The 19,629-nt window shown below is 39.0% G+C and overlaps 1 protein-coding gene across 2 annotated transcripts in view; it reads right to left on the reverse strand.

Moving 5' to 3' along the window:
• Window positions 1–18,225, reverse strand: part of rufy1 (RUN and FYVE domain containing 1) — a 33,218-nt gene extending 14,993 nt beyond the window's left edge. The window contains exons 1-12 of one of the 2 annotated variants that reach the window (XM_073067544.1): window positions 17,939–18,225; window positions 15,470–15,643; window positions 15,253–15,370; window positions 15,071–15,172; window positions 13,214–13,337; window positions 9,884–9,948; window positions 7,090–7,113; window positions 6,321–6,386; window positions 6,039–6,108; window positions 5,841–5,942; window positions 2,730–2,846; window positions 2,261–2,428 (exon numbers count right to left, since the gene is read on the reverse strand). In XM_073067544.1, the coding sequence (XP_072923645.1) occupies window positions 2,261–2,428; window positions 2,730–2,846; window positions 5,841–5,942; window positions 6,039–6,108; window positions 6,321–6,386; window positions 7,090–7,113; window positions 9,884–9,948; window positions 13,214–13,337; window positions 15,071–15,172; window positions 15,253–15,370; window positions 15,470–15,643; window positions 17,939–18,191 (1,383 nt within the window). In that variant the 5' untranslated portion in view covers window positions 18,192–18,225. The remainder of the gene's footprint in view (window positions 1–2,260; window positions 2,429–2,729; window positions 2,847–5,840; window positions 5,943–6,038; window positions 6,109–6,320; window positions 6,387–7,089; window positions 7,114–9,883; window positions 9,949–13,213; window positions 13,338–15,070; window positions 15,173–15,252; window positions 15,371–15,469; window positions 15,644–17,938) is intronic. The other variant, XM_073067543.1, reaches the window with a different exon arrangement.
• Window positions 18,226–19,629: the final 1,404 nt, after the last annotated feature.

Raw genomic sequence — 19,629 nt, forward strand, 5'->3', positions numbered from 1 at the left:
CACCATCACACTGAGCACGGGGGGTCCCCCAGGGCTGTGTGCTCAGTCCACTGCTGATCACTCTGCTGACCCATGACTGAAACACACAGCTCAAACTACATCATCAAGTTCGCCAATGACACAACCGTGGTGGGTCTCATCAGCAAGAACGACGAGTCAGCTTACAGAGAGGAGGTGCAGCAGCTAACAGACTGGTACAGAGCCAATAACCTGTCTCTGAATGTGAACAAAAGAGATGGTTGTTGACTTCAGGAGGGCACGGAGCGACCACTCTCCGCTGAACATCGATGGCTCCTCGGTAGAGATTGTTAAGAGCACCAAATTTCTTGGTGTTCACCAGGCAGAGAATCTCACCTGGTCCCTCAACACCAGCTCAATAGCAATGAAAGCCCAGCAGTGTCTCTATTTTTTGCGAAGGCTGAGGAAAGTCCATCTCCCACGCCCCATTCTCACCACATTCTACAGAGGTTGTATTGAGAGCATCCTGAGCAGCTGTATCACTGCCTGGTTCGGAAATTGTACCATCTCGGATCGCAAGACCCTACAGCAAATAGTGAGGTCTGCCTTACCGCCATTACAGACATTTACACCACACGCTGCATCCGCAAAGCAAACAGCATTATGAAGGACCCCACGCACCCCTCATACAATCTCTTCTCCCTCCTGCAGTCTGGAAAAAAGCACCGAAGCATTCGGGCTCTCACAACCAGACTATTTTAACAGTTTCTTTCCCCAGGCCATCAGACTCCTCGATACCCAGAGTCTGGACTGACATCAACCTACTGCCCTCCACTGTGCCTATGGTCTTGTTTAGTATTTATTGTAATGCCTGCACTGTTTTGTGCACTTTATGCAGTCCTGGGTAGGTCTGTAGTCTAGTGTAGTTTTTGTGTTGGTTTACATAGTTCAGTGTAGTTTTTGTAGTGTTTCATGGTCCTGAAAAACATCTTGTTTTTACTGTGTACTGTACCAGCAGTTATGGTCAGAAATGACAATAAAAAGTGACTTGACTTGAGAAGGATTCCAAAATATGCCAAAACCTTTAAAAACATTTTGAATATCGAAACCAAATCAAAGCCAACTGCACTTACTTCCATTTTAAATCCTCACAGCACAAAATTAGCAGACATAGACATCAAGAGTATGAGTGGTAGCTGGTCTGATCATAACCTCAACTGCATAGTCATCTACCTTTAGTAGACTTCCACTCATCCTTAAAAACAAAGTACCTTAGAACTCCAGACTCACCTTCCATTGCTCTTTCAGGAACAGAGTTCCAAAGACTCAAGACACTCAAAAAATTGCAGCTTGTAGCGATGTGCTACACACAGCACTGAAATAACGACACACAGTCGGTAAGTCGTTTCAAGACTAGTTTATTCAAACTTCACGACGCTGGCATTTAATCCCTAGCGCCCGCCCTCTCCGGGCGGAAATGACGTCAGAGGTGCATTACCAAAGTCTCTCCCCGCGCGTTGGCTATTTGTGAGCCGGTTCGCCTGCGCAGAAAGTGGGTCGCCACAAGCTAATCTCATTTTTAAATGGGTGACATTTTATTTTAAAATTAAGTGACACCAATTCTAGATTCTGCCACAGGAGAAAATATCCTCTCTACATGCACTCTTGCAAGACACTTCAGGATCTTATACAATTTGGTCAAGTGAATACAAGCCCAGCCTGTCCAACCTCTCCTTCTAAGATGATCAACCCATTCCATGTCTAGTAAACCCCTCATTCCCTTTTTCATATGTAGAAGTACAGCAATACCGATCAAACCCATCCCAACATTTATTTCCCACTAAACATTCCATTTTTTTTCTTGCTCGGGTAATCCATTTTCATCATTTCCAATCTCCCTATTATTCCCCATACTCAATACTCCCCAGCCAAACTTCCACTCGTTTCTGCTGATTAAATATTAATCTGAGTTTTCAGGCAAGGGGTATCCTAATTTGGCAATGTTTTCTGAATATCAAGGGAGGAAATTATACCTGGACTGGTCTAATATGGATTTAGTTTTCTTTTCAATCACAATGACAAGGATCATTAATTCAAAATAGCTTTTGAATAAACAGAAGGAATAGTACACAGCTCTAGGCATATGCAGGAACTATACTTTAATAGTTCCTATTGTTTTATCCAGTCATGTTCTTAATGTAAATGAGTCTTGGAAAGGTCATTGCATTGTACACTGCACATGCTCAAATGTTACTTGCTAATTAAGGATTGTCAGTGAGTCAAATCTGGCTTCATTTCTTACCTTGGCTTTGTGAAACATCTGCAAATTGATAGCCTTCACCTCTTCTAACTGTTGTCGCAGAGCAACAAGTGTATCTTGCTTCTCATGAGTGTCCTTCTCCAGTAACTTCATGGCTGTCTCCATTTCTTGCTTCAAGCTTACTTGTAATTCCAGTTCTTTCTCTAGCTCCTGAAATAACAAACCTCTACAAAATCACCACAAATTAAAAGATGCGAACAGATTTTAAACCTACATTTTTACATTATTACCTTCCTGCATCAATAGGAGTATCTGGCCAAAATAATCAGATCAAAGAATGCTTATATAAGCATCAAAATATATTCAAGCACCAGGTCCAATTCATTTCAGAAGTACTTAAAACCAGTTCTAAAGTAAAAATAATATATTTGAATTTTAAAATAAAACAAGCTTAATATCAAGTTTTACACAAGTCATTTCCCAGTTCAAGATAAATATTAAGGTTCTATACCGTTCTGAGTCGTTTCTCTTCCTTCAGCTGCTTCCAGACTTCATTGTACATTTCATCTAGACCTTGCCGAGTCTGTCTGTACGTTTCCAACTCTACTTCAGAATCTTGTCTATTCACCTGGTAAACGTCAGAACGAATTTACAAGTGAAATTGACTGAAAGAGGCAGTTTAAGAATGCAAGTATCAAGTAACAGGAGCTTACTTTGCATTTGCTTTAGAATCACAGTACCACAGCATAGAAAAAGGCCCTTCAGCTCACCTAGTCCATGCAAACCTGGTTTTCCTCCTAGTCCCATTTCTCTGTACCTGGACCATCGCCCTCTGTACCTCTCTCATCCATGTATCCATCCAAAGTTCTCTTAAATATTGTATTTGAACGTACAGAAGAAACAAGAGTAGTAGGCCATTTGGCCCATCAAGCCTGCACTGCCATGCATTAAGATCATGACTGTTCTGGCCATGGAATCTGCTTCACACTTCCTGCCTTTTCCCCATAACCCTCAATTCCCTCCAGAGCGTCTGTGGATCGATTCCAGGGGGTCTGTGCACTTGGATAGGAAAATTTACATCTTTATTTTCACTAACTTCTAACTGAAACTTAGCATTTCTTTCAAATAGTAATATGGGGGGGGGGGGGGGGACCACAGCTGTATTAACAGTGCCTGTAACTGTCACCAAAAGAAATCATAGATATTCTCGCATCATATTACAGTCATTACAAATAATTTAAGTATCATTTAGGGCACACTCATCACTACTTCAAAATTATGGTAGTTATTAAGACCTGCCCCTAGATCGAACCTGAGCAGTCTTCCCGTCTGCAGACACTCGTGCAACATAGTGGCCAACTATCAGCCAGCCCTGTGGCGAGTAGTCTTTCAGCCAGCAAATGGTGAAGTTTGCATGTTCTCACATTTGTGACCCTTATTTTAAATGCATAGTCTTGTTATTTAATGCATTAATAAAGAAACATATATTGCTATATCACAAATTAGTTTTTTAAATATTTTGATAACTGGATTTCATCATAATTGATTTATTTTGTAATCTTATGTATTTTACTTTATATATGTAAATACATTATTCTGAGAAGGGGTTCATAGGCCTCACCGGACTGCCAAAGGGTCCATAGTCAGGGTCCCAAAGGGTTAGGGTTCTACTCAGTCCAATAAGTACATTGTCAGTGTGATACTAGGTTAATTAAGTATTTACTCAGGTTACTATCAGTTCAGTGCTCTATTGGGTCAGGGGACTTCTGGCCAAATAACTACAATGTCAGGGTGCTACTGTGTTTAAAATATCTACTACTTTAGGGCACTACTGGGTCACAGATGTACCATTCAAATACCTACGTTGTCAGGGTGCTAATGGGATGAAGAACTAGTTTGATAGTGCTACTAAGTCAGGATAATGTCGGGTGAAATACTTAATTGATCACAGCAATAGGTGAATAGGTACGATCTACTACTGCTAGCAGCTTGTTCCATACTCGCAGCATCATCTGAGTGAAAAGGTCTCCCCTCAGGATCCTAACTTACGCTTTGCTTTCCAAAATATAGCAATCACTCCCTACCATCCATATTCCTTTGAGAAACTATCCTATTAAGGGCTAAAGTTGACTGTAAAGAACTGCTCACAAAAGTAGTTACTCCCAACCTTACAAAATAATTTTCATTTCAAAATTATACTTCTCATTATATATACATTATATTGTATCTTTACTTCCTTAGTAGAATAAGGAAGTTCTGTTTGTCACCAAACACACCAACAAACTTCTACATATGTATTGCTGAAAGTATTCTAGCTGCATCAAGTTTCATTGTGCTCTGGTATCGCAATTCAGATGCAAAGGAAGACAAGAAGTTGAACAGAGTAGTGGACTCTGTCCACTACATCACAGGCACATCCCTCCTCACCACTGGTAATATCCACTGTTGGCTCTGCCTCAAAAAGGTAATGTACCTCAAAGATCCCCATAGTGCAGGCCATGCCATGAGCAGGAAGTACAGAATCATCAAGTCCTACACAGCCAGGTTGAAAAACAGCTACTTTCCTTCAACCACTCTGCTCTTGAACAACTCCAGTCGCTGCTCCAGTATGTCAATACAATGACCACTTCAATCACTTAGCACCAAAATGGACTGTTCCTTTTGTTCTAATTGTGTTTATTCTTGTAAAATTTACATAGAATTTATGTTTTCTTTTGAAAGCTGCTTATGAAACGTGCCTTTGACATGACTTGTCCTTAAGACATAAACTCAGCACTGACTTCAAATAATTTCAATGAAAACAAACTGATATGTCTTTCTTCATTGTGCTATCACTTCAGTATGTTATCTTGCAATGCATTAATGCTACTTTTCCTCCTCAAACAATTAAGAATTTGGTTCAACTGATTCCGCGTAGCTATTCAATGATTGGCATACGTATGAGTTTGGGGGAAATTTTCAGTCCAACACATTCATGCTGACTGAGTTGCTTATCTAAGCTAATCCTATTTACCTGCATTTTAAACCTTTTCTATCTGTGTACCTATTCTAAGTACTTTAAACATTGTAATTGTACCCTCTTCTACCACTTCCTGGGGCAGCTCATTCCACAGAGCTACCACCAGATGTGTGGAAAAACTTGTCCCTCATGTCCCTTTTATACCCTTCCCTCACTGTAAATCTATGCTCTCCAGATTCAGAATCCCTTAACCTGGGAGAAAGATTAACCATTCACCTTGTTCATGCAGAGAACCCACCTTAACCAATTTCATTACTCAGCCAACTCTGCCCTCATACAGCACCAAAATTTCCATCCATTTAGTACAATCACAAGATAGCAACATGACCTTGCTGGTGCTGCTGAGGCCAAGCACAATCACACATCTCAAAATTTTGGGTAGAGACGTGCATTTTCTAAGAGCGAAATTTTGCTACCTGAACAGCTGTAATGCAGGGGTCACCTGTCTTCATTTTCTTTTGAAAACTCTAGGCCTTTCTAAAAGGAGCTTAATCTGTGATAAATGCAAATAACATTTTAAATTAAACCACATATAACCTTTCTATAGTTGACAGAGGTGGAAGAAGCCAGTTTAGAATATTAAATTAAAATTGATGATTCAACCTCTACGCGCCGCTCACTGCTTTCAAGGATCGTTGAATTTTCTTGCTTTAATTGATCCTGTTCTTCCTGAAGTGATTGAATTCGGTCATTTGCTGCTGTGAGCTGCAAGATATAGCACAGCCAGATCATATTCAATACTAACCTATTTTCAAATGAAATTTCAAGAAGACATGAGGAAAGACTGTCAGTATTATTCACCTCTTCCATGAGTTTTGCATTAATCTTTTCCAACAAATCCAGTTTTGCCTGAAGGTCAGAAACTGTGCCACTTTAAACAAACACATTCAATTACTACACATCACATCAAAGTAAGATGCTTACATTGGTTACTAACAAAATTCATGCAATGTTTTATCAGACGAGACATTACATTTTTCTGAATGGCTTTTAAATGCTGTATTTACAACAAATATTTGAGATCTAATTTTAAATATATGCACAAGATAATGAAGATAGTGACAAAGCCATTTGGTGCTTTACCTCAAATGCCTGTTGAGCTCTTCCACATAATGTTTCTGGTCAAGAATTTTGGTGATTTCAGTACTCCTGAAAGCCAAGGAGATGAAATTATGGATTTTGGAACATATCCAAGTCAATTTCAGATTTCATACTCAACCTCAATGGCTCACAAGAAGTCAGGTTTTTAGGTTCAAGGTTTTCACTGATGCATTCCTGACAGCATTTACATTTTCCCCCAATTAAACCAACAGTGAAAAATAAATTAATCAACTCAAGCTTTCCTTTCATCTAAGACAGGCATATTAATCCAGAGAATTCATTTTCTAAATGGGGAACAAATTCAAAAATCCAAGGAGCAAAGGCACTTAGGAGTCCTCATGCAGGGTTCCCTAAATCTTAACTTGCAGATTGAGTCAGTGGTAAGGAAGGCAAATGCAATGTTAGCACGTATTTCGAGAGGACAATATAAAAGCAAGCATGTAATACTGAGGCTTTAAAAGGCTTTGGTCAGATTGTATTTGGAGTATTGTGGGTGGTTTTGGGCCCCATAAATCTAACAAATGATGTGCTGGCATTGGATAGCTCCACAGGTGGTTCATGGAAATGATTCATGGAACGAAAGGGTTAACGTGCAAGGAGCATTTGATGGTTCTAAGTCTCTACTCGCTGGAGTTTAGAAGAATGAAGGGGGTTCTCACTGAAACCTATTGAATATGCCTTTTTCCCAGGTTAAGGGATTCTAAAACTGGAGGGCATAGATTTACAGTGACAGACAAGTTTTTCCACATACCTGGTGGTAGCTCTGTGGAATGAGCTGTTGCAGGAAGTGGTAGAAGAGGGTACAATTACAATGTTTAAAACACTTAGAACAGATACACAGATAGAAAATGTTTAGGTAGAGTTGACGTGAAGATTGTTTCCTATAGTGGGAGAGTCTAGGATTGGGGCACAGCCTCGGAAAATAAGAACAGCCCTTTAAAACAGATATGAGAAACAATTTCTGAAGTGACAGGGTGGTTAATCTCTGGAATTCACTGCCACAGGCAGCTGTGGAGGTCAAGTCATATTTAAAGCAGAGATTGAGAGGTTCCTGATTTGTAAGGTTATGAGCAGAAGACAGAATAGGGTTGGGAGGAATAATAAATCATCCAATATTGAATGATGGAGCAGATTTGATGGGCTGAATGGGCAAATTCTGCTCTCATGTCTTATGTCTATGTCTGAATACACTCCCTTCACCTTTACTCACCATGAAAGACAAGACTGGAAACAAGTTCCATTTTGGATCAGAAATACAATCTCACATCCAGTTTCCAAAGAAAGAAATGCACTGATTGTTTCCTCAAATTTATTTTTATCCTGGTCTACACTATTTTCTCCCAGTAGGCTCCCTTTCCAAGTAAAACCAGTTCTGCAATCAAGAAATTGGAGAGGAAATCTATGTATGCAAGTCTGGAAAAAGCTCTTTATAAGTCTCTTGTAAATGTGTCTGCAAAGAACTATTAGTTTGCTTCAAGTGTACGTGAGTGCATTCCAGACGTCAATGTTGCTGTACACAAATGCAGAAGTACAGAATCTGTTGCAGGTTAGGAGCCAAAACATAACCAACTTCCCCTCTGTTTAAAGTTGAACTCATGGGCAAGATACACATTTTATTCAGCACCTCCACAATACATAAGCAATGATTTGCAAATATATCACTTGATGGGGTTGCTAAACTTAATTTAAAAAGGTAGGCTTAGTTAGGTATTATTTATTTTCTAAATCAAGAATGTGAATTCATAGATAAATAAACAAAAGGCAAAAGTGAAAGAAATTGAAAATGAGAACTGGCTGAAAATATGAAAATAACAATACTGAAAAGAATCATCAGGTCAAGTCAGCATCTGTGGAAAGAGAAACAAAGTTAATGCATCGGTTCAAAGCCCCTTTATCAGAAAAATCATAGGGCCAAGCCTCAATACATCTAGGAGGCTAGTCACCTGTTATGGGTTGTGCTATTTGTAGAACAGGGCTTTATTTTATTTTGAGGCACTGCGCAGAACAGGATCTTCAGCCCAGCAACCCCAAGTTAACCTTCGCCCAACTACGGGACAATTTACAACAGCCAACTAACCTGCTAATTGTACATCTTTGGACGGTGGGTGGAAACCCATGCATGCACACAAAGGAACATCTAACTTGCTTTCAGAGAATGCCCCAAGCCGGAATAGCATCATGCTAACCGCTACACTACTGTAGCACCCCAAGATTATTGGTGCCTATATGCTTTTCTTGTAATGGCAAGATCCTGTTGGACATTGGTGATGCAGAATGCTGTAAGTCCAGTTCACTGGTTCATTGGAAGGACCAATGGCAGGGGAGATGTGTGGCCTTGGTTGTTGTGCAGACTAGGCCTTCATGCTGCGGCATTGTCTGTTGCAGCCGCCCAGAGGAAGAAACGCAGTTATGTTTTTATGATTGTATGTTTTTTCTGCTATTGTAACTACATGTTCTAAACGTGCAGTGTGTGACTGCTGGTACTGTGTGTGCACCTTGGCCCCGGAGGAACACTGTTTTGTTTGGCTGTATTCATGTGTATGGTTGAATGACAATTAAAACTTGAACTTGAAAAGGTTACTGTAGTTACTGGAATTTATACATTAGTTGTGCATTGTAGAGTTGGAGGCCCATTTAGGGTGGCAGGTTGCCTGAAGCATATTCTGGACTAGTAAACAGCATTCAACAACCACAATGAAAATACTACTTTTGGAAAGAATACAACATCCTATCGATCACTTGAAAAACAATTTGAATATGATCTGAGTAAACTAGTTCCTACAAGATATCTAAAAACAAAGTGCTGGAAATACATAACAGATTAGACAATGGCTTGTAGGAAGAGAAACAGAGTTAATATTTCAGAGCAATGATCCTTCATCTGAACTGGAAAACTAGGAATATAAAGATGTTTTTCATTGTAGAGGGGCAAGTGGGAGAGAATATCTATAATAAGCTGGAGACCAATTGGACATAGGGCTTTCAGAGTCACCTATTTAATACAGGAATGATGGCAAAGGAAAGAATAATTAAGAGAAGAGTTGCAAGAAGCAGAACACAGGAGTTAGTGGCAACCTGAAACTAAAGACAAGATACAGTAGATGACCTTTAACCAAATTAGCAAGTTCCAGCAAACAGAATAAGAAAATCAGTCCCTATTCCTCAAACTTACATCAGTCTACATTGGGATGGAAAATTAAAGAAACATACCATTATCACCATTACAAACTAAATGGTGGTGCTAAAGATGTAGAATCACTTGCATGCCTTCCAGTCCAGTGTATTTCATTTAGTTCTACCATGTGGTCTCTCATACAATGCTGAAGTCAAGTGTAACAACTTTGCACAACAGACACTGACCTGAAACTTTAACTCTCGCTCTCCCCAAAATATTCTTTCTTCATTCTTTAGATCTTCAGCTTCTGCTGTTTTATCTGGTTTTTAATTTTAGCTCTTTTACAAAGTTTTGTACAAATGGAAAGGCTTTGTCACAATACTGATCAGAGTTTAAAAGTTGAAATAGTTAATTTGATATGAGCACTCACTGTTTGCCATCAGCATGGTCCTGAGCTCCATCTTTCAGGTACAATGAGAAGTCAATCACACCAAGCTGAAAGAACCAGAAAATTTAAAATTAAACCAATTTTCTTGATGACAAAAATAGGGTTTATTGTCTGATGTCTTTATGAAAACCTGCACCGTACCATTAGTACTGGATTTCTTCAGTACAAGGCAATACTCCAAGTTAAATTCACAAAGAGAAATCTGCCTTCAGGCAAACTGAGAATTACCACAACAAAGTCACTAGTTCAAAACCTTGCGAGAACTGGCATTCACAGAAATTCTGAAAATTCTCTTATTTCAAATAGCGTAACCAGGCTCATCTTATTTAATCCCTGCAGCTCATTTCCAAATTTAATTTTAGGCCTATTTCTTCTGTGTTCATTGTACCTAGAACAGTAGAGCACAGCAACAGGCTTTTCAGCCCTCAAAATCTACTCCAAACACAGTGCCGATTTAAACTACCGGTAATCCCATCTGTCTGCACATAGTCTGCATCAATAACTCATTAAAAAAAATTCCTCTTTGATCTCCTTTAAAAGATTCTCTCTCAGTTTAAACCCAAGCCATATAGCATTTGACAATTCTACCCTGGGAGAAACATTGACTACCTGCCTCTCATAATCTTATATACTTCTATCAGGTCACACCTTGGTCTCTGACACTCCAGATAAAGCAACCCAAGTTTATCCCACCTCTCTTGATACTTAATACTCTCCAATTCAGACAACATCATGATGAACCTCTTTTGTACCCTCTCCAAAGTCTCCGCGAAGTTTTTATACAGCTACAACTAATAAAGGCAAGTATACTGTACATTTTCTTTACCATCCTAGCTACATGCATTGCCACTTTCAGGGAGCTAAGGACTTGAACCTCAAGCTCTTATTGGGTATCTCCGATATTTGAGACCAGACTTGAATTAAAATTTCTCTGTGCTTAAAAAAAAGAACATGAACTGAGTGACAGAAGTTAATTTAAATCAATTTGCTGGTGAAAAACCTCCCTGGGTGTAAATTACTCAGAGTCAAATACCACAGAAGCAGGCCCTTGGGCTCAATTCATCCATGCCAAGCAAGATAAAAGTTCAAGTATCATCAACCATACTGTACAGGAATACAGCCAAACGAAACAGTGTTCCTTTAGGGCCAAGGTGCAAAACACATCACCAACAGGCATACACAGCACAAGGCACATATTAGACATAGCAGAGCAAGTAAATATACAGTCACACAAAAAGACGAGTGAGATGTCCTGTAAATTGATGGTGCATGGATGTTTTTTGGCAAAAACAAGCAGTTCTCAGCAGTCGGCAGATGAATGTATGCACGCATATGATCCGGCTTATCATTCCACCGTGTAAACTGGAGGGTAGCACCAATGGGAGGGGCCAGCTACTACCGTAGCTTCGCTACACCACCTCCAGCATCTCCTCTCTTCAACTGCTGCAACGGGCAAGCTCGTGCCTTGAGGCCTAGACCTCGCCACAATCAAGGCCACGCAGCTCCCCGCCATCAGTCTCTCCAATAACCAAGGAAAATGGACCTACAGCATTTTACATTACCTATGTACAATAGGGTCCTGCCATCAGAAGAGAAATGTCCAAGGCAATCACCCTTTGTTAGGCTATGAACTGACTCCAATGCCTTTCTGTACCAAGTCCAACTCATCTATTAACGAGCAACTTGCTCATTGGGTAGACCCACAATACTTGAAGTTCTTAATGCCTAGCACTGCCTTGCAATTATATAAAAAGACGTTTACAAAAGACAATAACACCCACGGTTGGTCACTGTGTCCAAACACGCCATCATCTTACCAGAAGAGATAACTTCCTGGAGCTAAGCCCATTTTGACTGCTTTAGGCCTATAAATCCTAAGGAACCTTTCCAAATGCCTTTTCAATGTTGCCAATTCTAACTTTTCAAAATTTTCTCTTTGCAGTGCTGATAGTAATGTTGTATGCATTCCCGATCATTTGATTTTAAATTTCAGGACTTTTATGAGAATATAATACATTGAACACAGATAAGCATAATCTGACAGAAAGAATAGGTGAAATTATTTAAACTGATGAATCAATTTTTCTCATGAGATGCTGAGTTGAGTATTTCTTATTTTTCCATATACAATTATAAACGTATCCATTCAAGAAACACATTTCAATTTTCAAATTCATTGTTAGAAATGCTTTAAAGCTTATTTGCTCAAGTTTTTGTTAATACCTGTATTCACAGTGAAAAGATGTAAAAAAAGTCAATTAGCTCAAAGGTAAGAGGAAAGACAATAAATATCCTCATTCCTTGTCAATTAAATACTGACAGATATTAAAACAATACTTGTAAACACACATAACAGACACACACAAACACATTTTGCTTAGTACATGCGATAGTAATTAGTTCCTCATGGATACGGGCTATTGAGCTCTTAAAGCATCGTTTTTTTATACCAGTGTATTTTCCTGAAGTTAATATTTTAATTGTAAATTAAAATATTCAATTAAAATAATTCTGATATTTGGGATTTAGTTATCACATCTGATTACTAACCTCATTTATATCAGTGAGCGAATCTCAAGACATTCAAGAATACCACAAACTTGACTATGAAATCCACTCTCTTCTCAACCTCCTATATATTTTTTACATCTCTAAAATTATTAAAAGGATCAAAACAAACATTAATCTCTTTCCTTCAGTGAATAAGAAAAGAGCAATGTCATAGTAAACACAAGAGATTCTGCAGATGCTGTAAAACCAGAGTAACACACACAAAATGCTGGAGGAACTCAGCAGGCAGTCAGGAATAAGAATCAGCAAGCAGAAAGGAATAAAGAGTTGACGCTTCGGGCTGAGACCCTTCATCAAACTGTACATAAACAGTCAGATACTGACAAACAACCAATGAGCCCATGCAAGGGAAACTGCAAATATAAAATAATACTGAGAACATGAGTTGTAAAGAGTTCTTGAAAATGAGTCTGCAGGCCATAGAATCAGTTCAGAGCAGTGCTGAATAAAGTTATCACATTGGTTCAGGAGTTAGAGATGGTTGAATGATTAATAACTGTTCCTGAACCTGGTGGTGTGGGATCTAAGGCTTCTGAATCTCCTCCCTGAATGTCTGCCACGTAATATCCTTTTTCTTACTGCTCTGGATTAATAAGCAAGACTTCGTGCCACAGAATCTTTCAAAATAGTCACATGGATGAAAGCTGTGAAAGCTATTATTCATGAAAGAAACAGCATGCGTGTTCTATTATACTTCTGCAACATTTATAATTTCTCTTGAAAACTGTATATATGCATTACCTGAGAATCTAAATCTTCTCCTTTTAAACAAAGATTTGCATCGATAACTGTAAGGCCCACCAGGAGACCAACAATAACTGCTCCCTCATCCTGCATCATCAGGGCATTTGTATCATAGAATTCACTAAATTGGAAGAATACTTGTATTAATTCATGTAGCATATCAAAACTTAAACTTAATTTAACTATTTATTGCTAGACAGCATTAATAAGGTAAAGAGGCACCATTTATTCCTTTAAAGACTATACTGTAAGCTTCTGCTTCAGTAAGGAAATGTAATACTAGTAAAAACAAGCAAGATTGTGCTCATGAATTCCAATTTAAGATAAACATTAGTTTAAGAACCTAAATGTTCCAATACCAAATAAAGAAACTGGCTATTTTAAGCATCCTTGAAATACTCTTAAGGGTGGTCCCATAACATAAAAAGTAGAGTTAGAGCCTCACGTCTCCAGAGACCTAGGTTCAATCCTGATCTCCAGTGCTGTGTGGACCGTGTCCACGCTCAGGTTTCTTCCAACTTCCAAAAGACTTGGGTTGGTAGATTAACTGTCCACTATAAGTTTCACTGTGTATTGGAGAACTGTAGAATCAGACTATACATCCAAATCAAGACTCTAATGTAACATACTGTACATCCATCAAAGTGACTCCAATGAAACAGCCCATGTGTAGCTTCCAGCTATTGCTCTTCCAAAATCGAGATAACGGAAGAACAGGAGTATAGGATTAATGGTGAGAGTAACTACTGATGGTAATTACCTCAAGTTTTAAAACTAAAAATTTATTGGGAAGATGAGAGATTTGAAAGACAGATCATTCTACTACTATAAACAATTTCTAGACAAAATTCAAATACATGACAAAGATTTTACTAATAAATCAATTAAAGGAACTAACCCACTTACCATTCTATTTCTAACATCTAATTGGACCATCCGGCTAATAGTACACCAATAAATAAAGACCAAGTGCTATTAGTATACTATGATGGAGAGAAATATTGATTAATGGGGCATCCAGAGACTATCGAGGATGAAATGGATTAAGTTAACAGCTTCAGATCTCAGATCCCTCCAAAGAATAATAACTTAAAAACTTCAATAATGGAGATAATGGCTAATAAACTACAGCACAACAAATAGGAGTAAGAGTCAGCACAAATCATGAGTACAGTTTACCCTGTTCAGGTTGGATAGCACAGAAGGAAAAAGCTGATACTCAATGTTAAAGTACTTAACTTTTTGGGGGCTTTTACAATATCAAAAACTAATAACAGATAGCAACTGGAGATTTCTGGGGTGCACAGTAATTACCACAGAAAGGGGAATAGTCAACTAAAATGTAAAAGGTAGAAAAGGAAAGAAGTTAAACCCCGTCAGTAAATTTTCCTTCATTGATCGGTGCATAGGATAATACTGTACAGTTAAAAAGTAAGATTCTTGAACTTGCTAAGTGACATTATGTTGAGGGTTAGGCAAAGAGGCTGAAGAATCTTTAATAATTTACACAGACAGAATGACATTCGTTTCTTGCAAGATAAACATGGGCAAAGACAACTGGAAAACAACTATTCAAAAATACTACCGGTAGTTTAAATCTATAAACCAATGATATGTTGAAATAAATTCCATAAATGCTTCAAAAACAATTAGTTATTTTAAAAAATTAAGGTTTTGTTCAAAGCACAGGATTATAAAGAAAAACACTAGTGCAAAATTTATGAGATGGCCATGCAGTAACGTAACTAATCAAATTGTCAGGTCAGACCAGCTTCTATAAATTCTCCATTGCAGTAAAAGCTGCCAATTGCATCCAAGTAAAAGCAGATTCCATACAAAAAAAGGCAAAATCACCTTAGTAGATCTTTCCGATCAATCAAGGCCTTCAAATAATCAGCTATTTTCTTTTGCATTAAAGCAAGATTAAGCCATGCCCTTCCTCTTCCAATTGGAGTTCTGCAAAGTAAAAAAATATATACAAATGATTCAATTTTTAAAAAAGGTACTACATTACAGAAAAATATTTACAAACTCACTTAAGCCCTGGTAGGTCTTTGACACTTGTTGATATTTCAGCAGCCTCAGGACAAAGCTTCTCCACTATTTCTAGAGGACCCCAAAATGATTTGTTTGGTCCAAGAAAGGTCTTCTTTACTGCAAGAGATTAAAAGATTACAATGCTTTTCAGTCTTATATACTTTTGCCAATTTAAGGACATTACTTTTTATTGTTGATGAAAAAGGAATATTGTACCTTTCAGTCCATGTTTGAGACACTGCTCCATTACCACAAAGAACTGCTGAAGAGGTGGGTAATCAGCATCCAAAGTTCTACCCAGGCTTAGCGCAGACTGGATGAGAACTTTAATGCTAAGTTTCATCATATTCATAAGGTTGAATCGTTCATTTTTCATGTGTTCACTCAGACCTAAATAAATGAAAGTTAACTGATTAGAAAGACATTTTATTAGCAAGAATTGCTATAACACAAGCCCAATCATCTTAATATTGTGACAAAATTAATATATTTTTCATGTATTTCATATTATTGATGGCACCCTCTTAAAACACAACACACACCTTAATTCATGACAAGTTCCCTATAGTTTTGTAATGTGACAATTCACATACTTTAAGGATTATTGTGTTTACAAGAAAAAATAAATGCAACAAGTAGTTACTGGATCAGTCCCCACTTGTGGAAAGATAAATAGAATTAGTTTGAAATATTGGTAGCTCGGGTTGGCTGTTTGGAAGTTTGGTTGATCACCAAGCTTGGCAAAATGTTTGTAGACGATTCAGCTCCAATCAGTGCGCAGTTGAGGGAGTTGTCTCCTCAGAATGACACTCCTCCAGGGTCTGAATGGATTTTGAGTATATAAGCCGGCATTTTGAGGAGACAACACCCTCAACTGCACACTGACGATGGCTTCTTGATTGGAGCTAAAACGTCTGCAAACGTTTTGCCAAGCTCGGCGATCAACCAAACTCCCAAATAGAATTAGTTTCGGATCAATGACCACTTTAACCTGAAACATCAACCCGGCCTGCTAAGTACATTTTCCTTTTATATTTCAGATGTACAGCATCACATTTATTTGCTTTGCGTGAATGAATCCCCCTCTAGCTTGCACCCTCGTTTCTTGCTGAGACAGCTCATCTCTTTCCCTGGTTGCTAGGCTACTCGCTTTCTCTGGCACCTGACCAATATTTAGATATTCTCAACTCTTAACATTTTTCATCAGTAGTTAATAGAAAGATAAGGTCTCAAAAAACCTAACACACCATATACTTAATACCACTGGTGCACCAATTAAAGAGTCAACAATTTACAAATCCACTCAGATGATTTAAATTCAAAGTTTTAACCAAAATAAAATCAGCAATTCCACCCATCTCTTTACTTCACAACAAGTGTCAATCATCTGAGTTTTAAGCTGACACGATACTGTAGATTTTAAAAGTCTTTTTGATTTTCTAAGGAACAGAGGTTCACCAAAAGATGGAGTGCAAAAAAAATCTAAAATGACATTCTAGTAGAGTACAGAGTGTATTGCACTTTCTGAGCAAGTGAGATAATGTGCTACCTAGACAATATTTATTTCCCAAAGCATATTTTTAAAATGAATGTTGACAAATTTCATAACACATGCCAGTGATAATGAACCTGATTCTGATTATCTAGATAGTGTCACATTGTAGTTACACCTACTTAGCTCTGCCCAATTAACAATAACAATTCCTACTTTAGAATTGCTGTTCTTCAAAATACTTTTAATGACTACCAGATCATGAAGTAATAAAAAGAGCTATACGAATGCAACTTTAACACAGATTTTGTCCCCACTGCAGGACTTGTGTTCACAATAAGGAAGCAGACAGGAAAAATCATTGTGGACACTACCCATCCAGTAAAGTGCCTTTTCCAAAAGCTCCCCTTCTGCAAAGTCATAAAGAACTACGTATTTGAAATAAAACGTGGTTTTATTCCACTCTTCCACCAGGTAGTTAATCTGATAAACCATTCTAGTTAGCCCCATCCCCTCTATCTATAATCTTCACCACTACATCACACTGTATACACTTCAAACCAATTTTTATAATGCTGTTTACATTTTAAGCACGTGCTAGTATTCCATATCCATATTTTAACCTCCACTTTATTTTTATAATTCTTTATAATTTTGAATGTTTTTTCATTGCATGTCGCACCTTGCCACACACCACAGCAAATTTCTAACATATATAAAAGTATAAAACGAATAAAGTTGATCTTTGAAATAAACTTAACCCCCCCCCGTAACAAATTCAAGTTGTTTGTACAATTTTGGCAATGTCAAATAAAAAAAATTGAACAGTTCAGTTTCCAGAAAACAACTAAGTTTAAATTATCAAAGCCACAAATGAAGCTAATTTTCAATGACAGCTGTCCCATGGCAGAAGGTGCTATTATCTACTTACCAGTCTAAGTACCTGTGGTCTCTCTAGTGGACAGTTCTGCGGCAGTCGATATGGATAGCCGAACTGTCCAGAACCAGGGACTCTCTACTAACCCAAATCCTGCTGTCGTTCACGAGACCACGGACTCTTGCTCTCCCACCGCTCCCCTCCGACCCCGATCACCCACCCCCACCCCCAGCTCCAGTTCGAAGATCAGATCTCGGAACACCACCCACCCCATTTCCAGGCTCAGACCCCCGACCCCGACCCCGACCCGCCCTACTTTTGCTGCTGGTGCTGCTGTCCCCGCTTGCTTTGGCAGCGAGACCCACGGCCGCAGACTTCAAAGCGCTTCCGTAGTTGGCCGTCAGCGTTACGGACGCTTTCCTGGCCAGGGACAGGATTGGAGTGGACCAGCCGCCGTCCTCCGCGCCCCTGCCACTCGCAGACACCGACGGTACCCGGGTCTCTGGATCCGTCGCCCCTCCATCCTCACTCAGCTCCTCGGGCTCCTGCGCCATCTTCACTCGTGACATCAATCCACGCAATCGGTCTCCGAGAAGTCGAGCGGGACTCTCCGGAAGAACGGCCGAGTGCGCAAGCGCGGGGCCGGCCCGGGTCGACCCGGTCCGACGCTCTGCTTCAGTTAGTTTCACTACTTCTGCTGCTTTAATTTACACATTTCTCTGAAAACGCCTTTCTAAGTGTTTTATGATTTTGAGACAACATTTTATCCTAAGTGGGAAATCGAAAAACTAAATGACACCAAACTGCTAAGATCAACCTGCCGGGTCGGCGGCATTTTGCAAAGAGGAAGAGAGTTAATTCCTTATTCATATCTATGACTGAGTTTAAAGTAATTACAAAATATATTGTTTTCAGTTTGTTTCAACTCCATGTTAAAATTTCACTCTGAAGGCCCGTGTTTCCATCTTTCAATCCAAAAGGTTTACAGTAAATTACCCAAATTACAAGTTGTTTTGCTATTTAACATCTTGCATATTTAACAAGTTGAAAAACTTTTTTTTCCAAAATACGTAATGTAGAGTAACGTTTTTGGTGGAAATTTATATAATTCACAACCACAAACATTGAGTTGGGGTTCACTTTAAGAGACTGGTCTGACAAGATGATGTCATGAAATTCTGTTACTGTGCTTGGTGTTCCATTTTTGTAGTACAATAAATGAGCTGTTATGGTTTTTCTTAAGAATAAAGCGCCTCACTTTGCTTTGTTTGTGAAAACCTACACTGGTGACCCCAATGCTCTAGGACAATTCCAGAGTTATTGAAAATTTCAGGCAACACAGTTCTTTGAAACTGCTGAAGTTCTGGGAGCAAAATGTTGTTGGTTGGTTTGTACAAGCCAAGTGCCAATTTGTGTTGCGAGAAATCACTGCTGACAACACCACATTTTTTATGTGATAGCGTCGCTTAGTAACTCCATGGTTGCAGGTGTAATGAGTCTGCTAGAACACGATAAATAGTGATCACCGAAAGCTCACCTTTTACAGACTTTTGGACTATCAGAGTCTCAGCGCACCAAACATTTGCTCTCCATGCCAGACCTCAGCGATGCTAAGCCTTCAGATCTAATGGACCACATGCTGTCTCTCCTGGGAAATCACCATCCTTGTTTTATTTTTAAAGGCTTCTTCATGCAGCAAATGCATGATCAAGTTTGCATATCCCTCAAGCTTGCCAAAATGGCTTGTAGTCTACCCTCAGCCTGGCTTCATTCTTCCTCCTTTCCCTACCTCAATAAGCCTGGTCAGCAAGGCCCCCAACATAAGGACGCCCATGGTTGTGAAACAGACAATGCCGGGTCTGTGTTTTTACCACACCTGCTTTGGTATGAGCGCTAGGAAGTGCCGACCACCTTGCAGCTTCAACAGTCCCAATGCATCTGGACATCAGAGGTCTGTGAACACCGAGAGTTCCAGCTGCCAGGGACATCTACTATTCATTATGGACA

The sequence above is a fragment of the Hemitrygon akajei genome, chromosome 15 (assembly GCF_048418815.1).
Source record: "Hemitrygon akajei chromosome 15, sHemAka1.3, whole genome shotgun sequence".
NCBI classification, from domain to species: Eukaryota; Metazoa; Chordata; class Chondrichthyes; order Myliobatiformes; family Dasyatidae; genus Hemitrygon; species Hemitrygon akajei.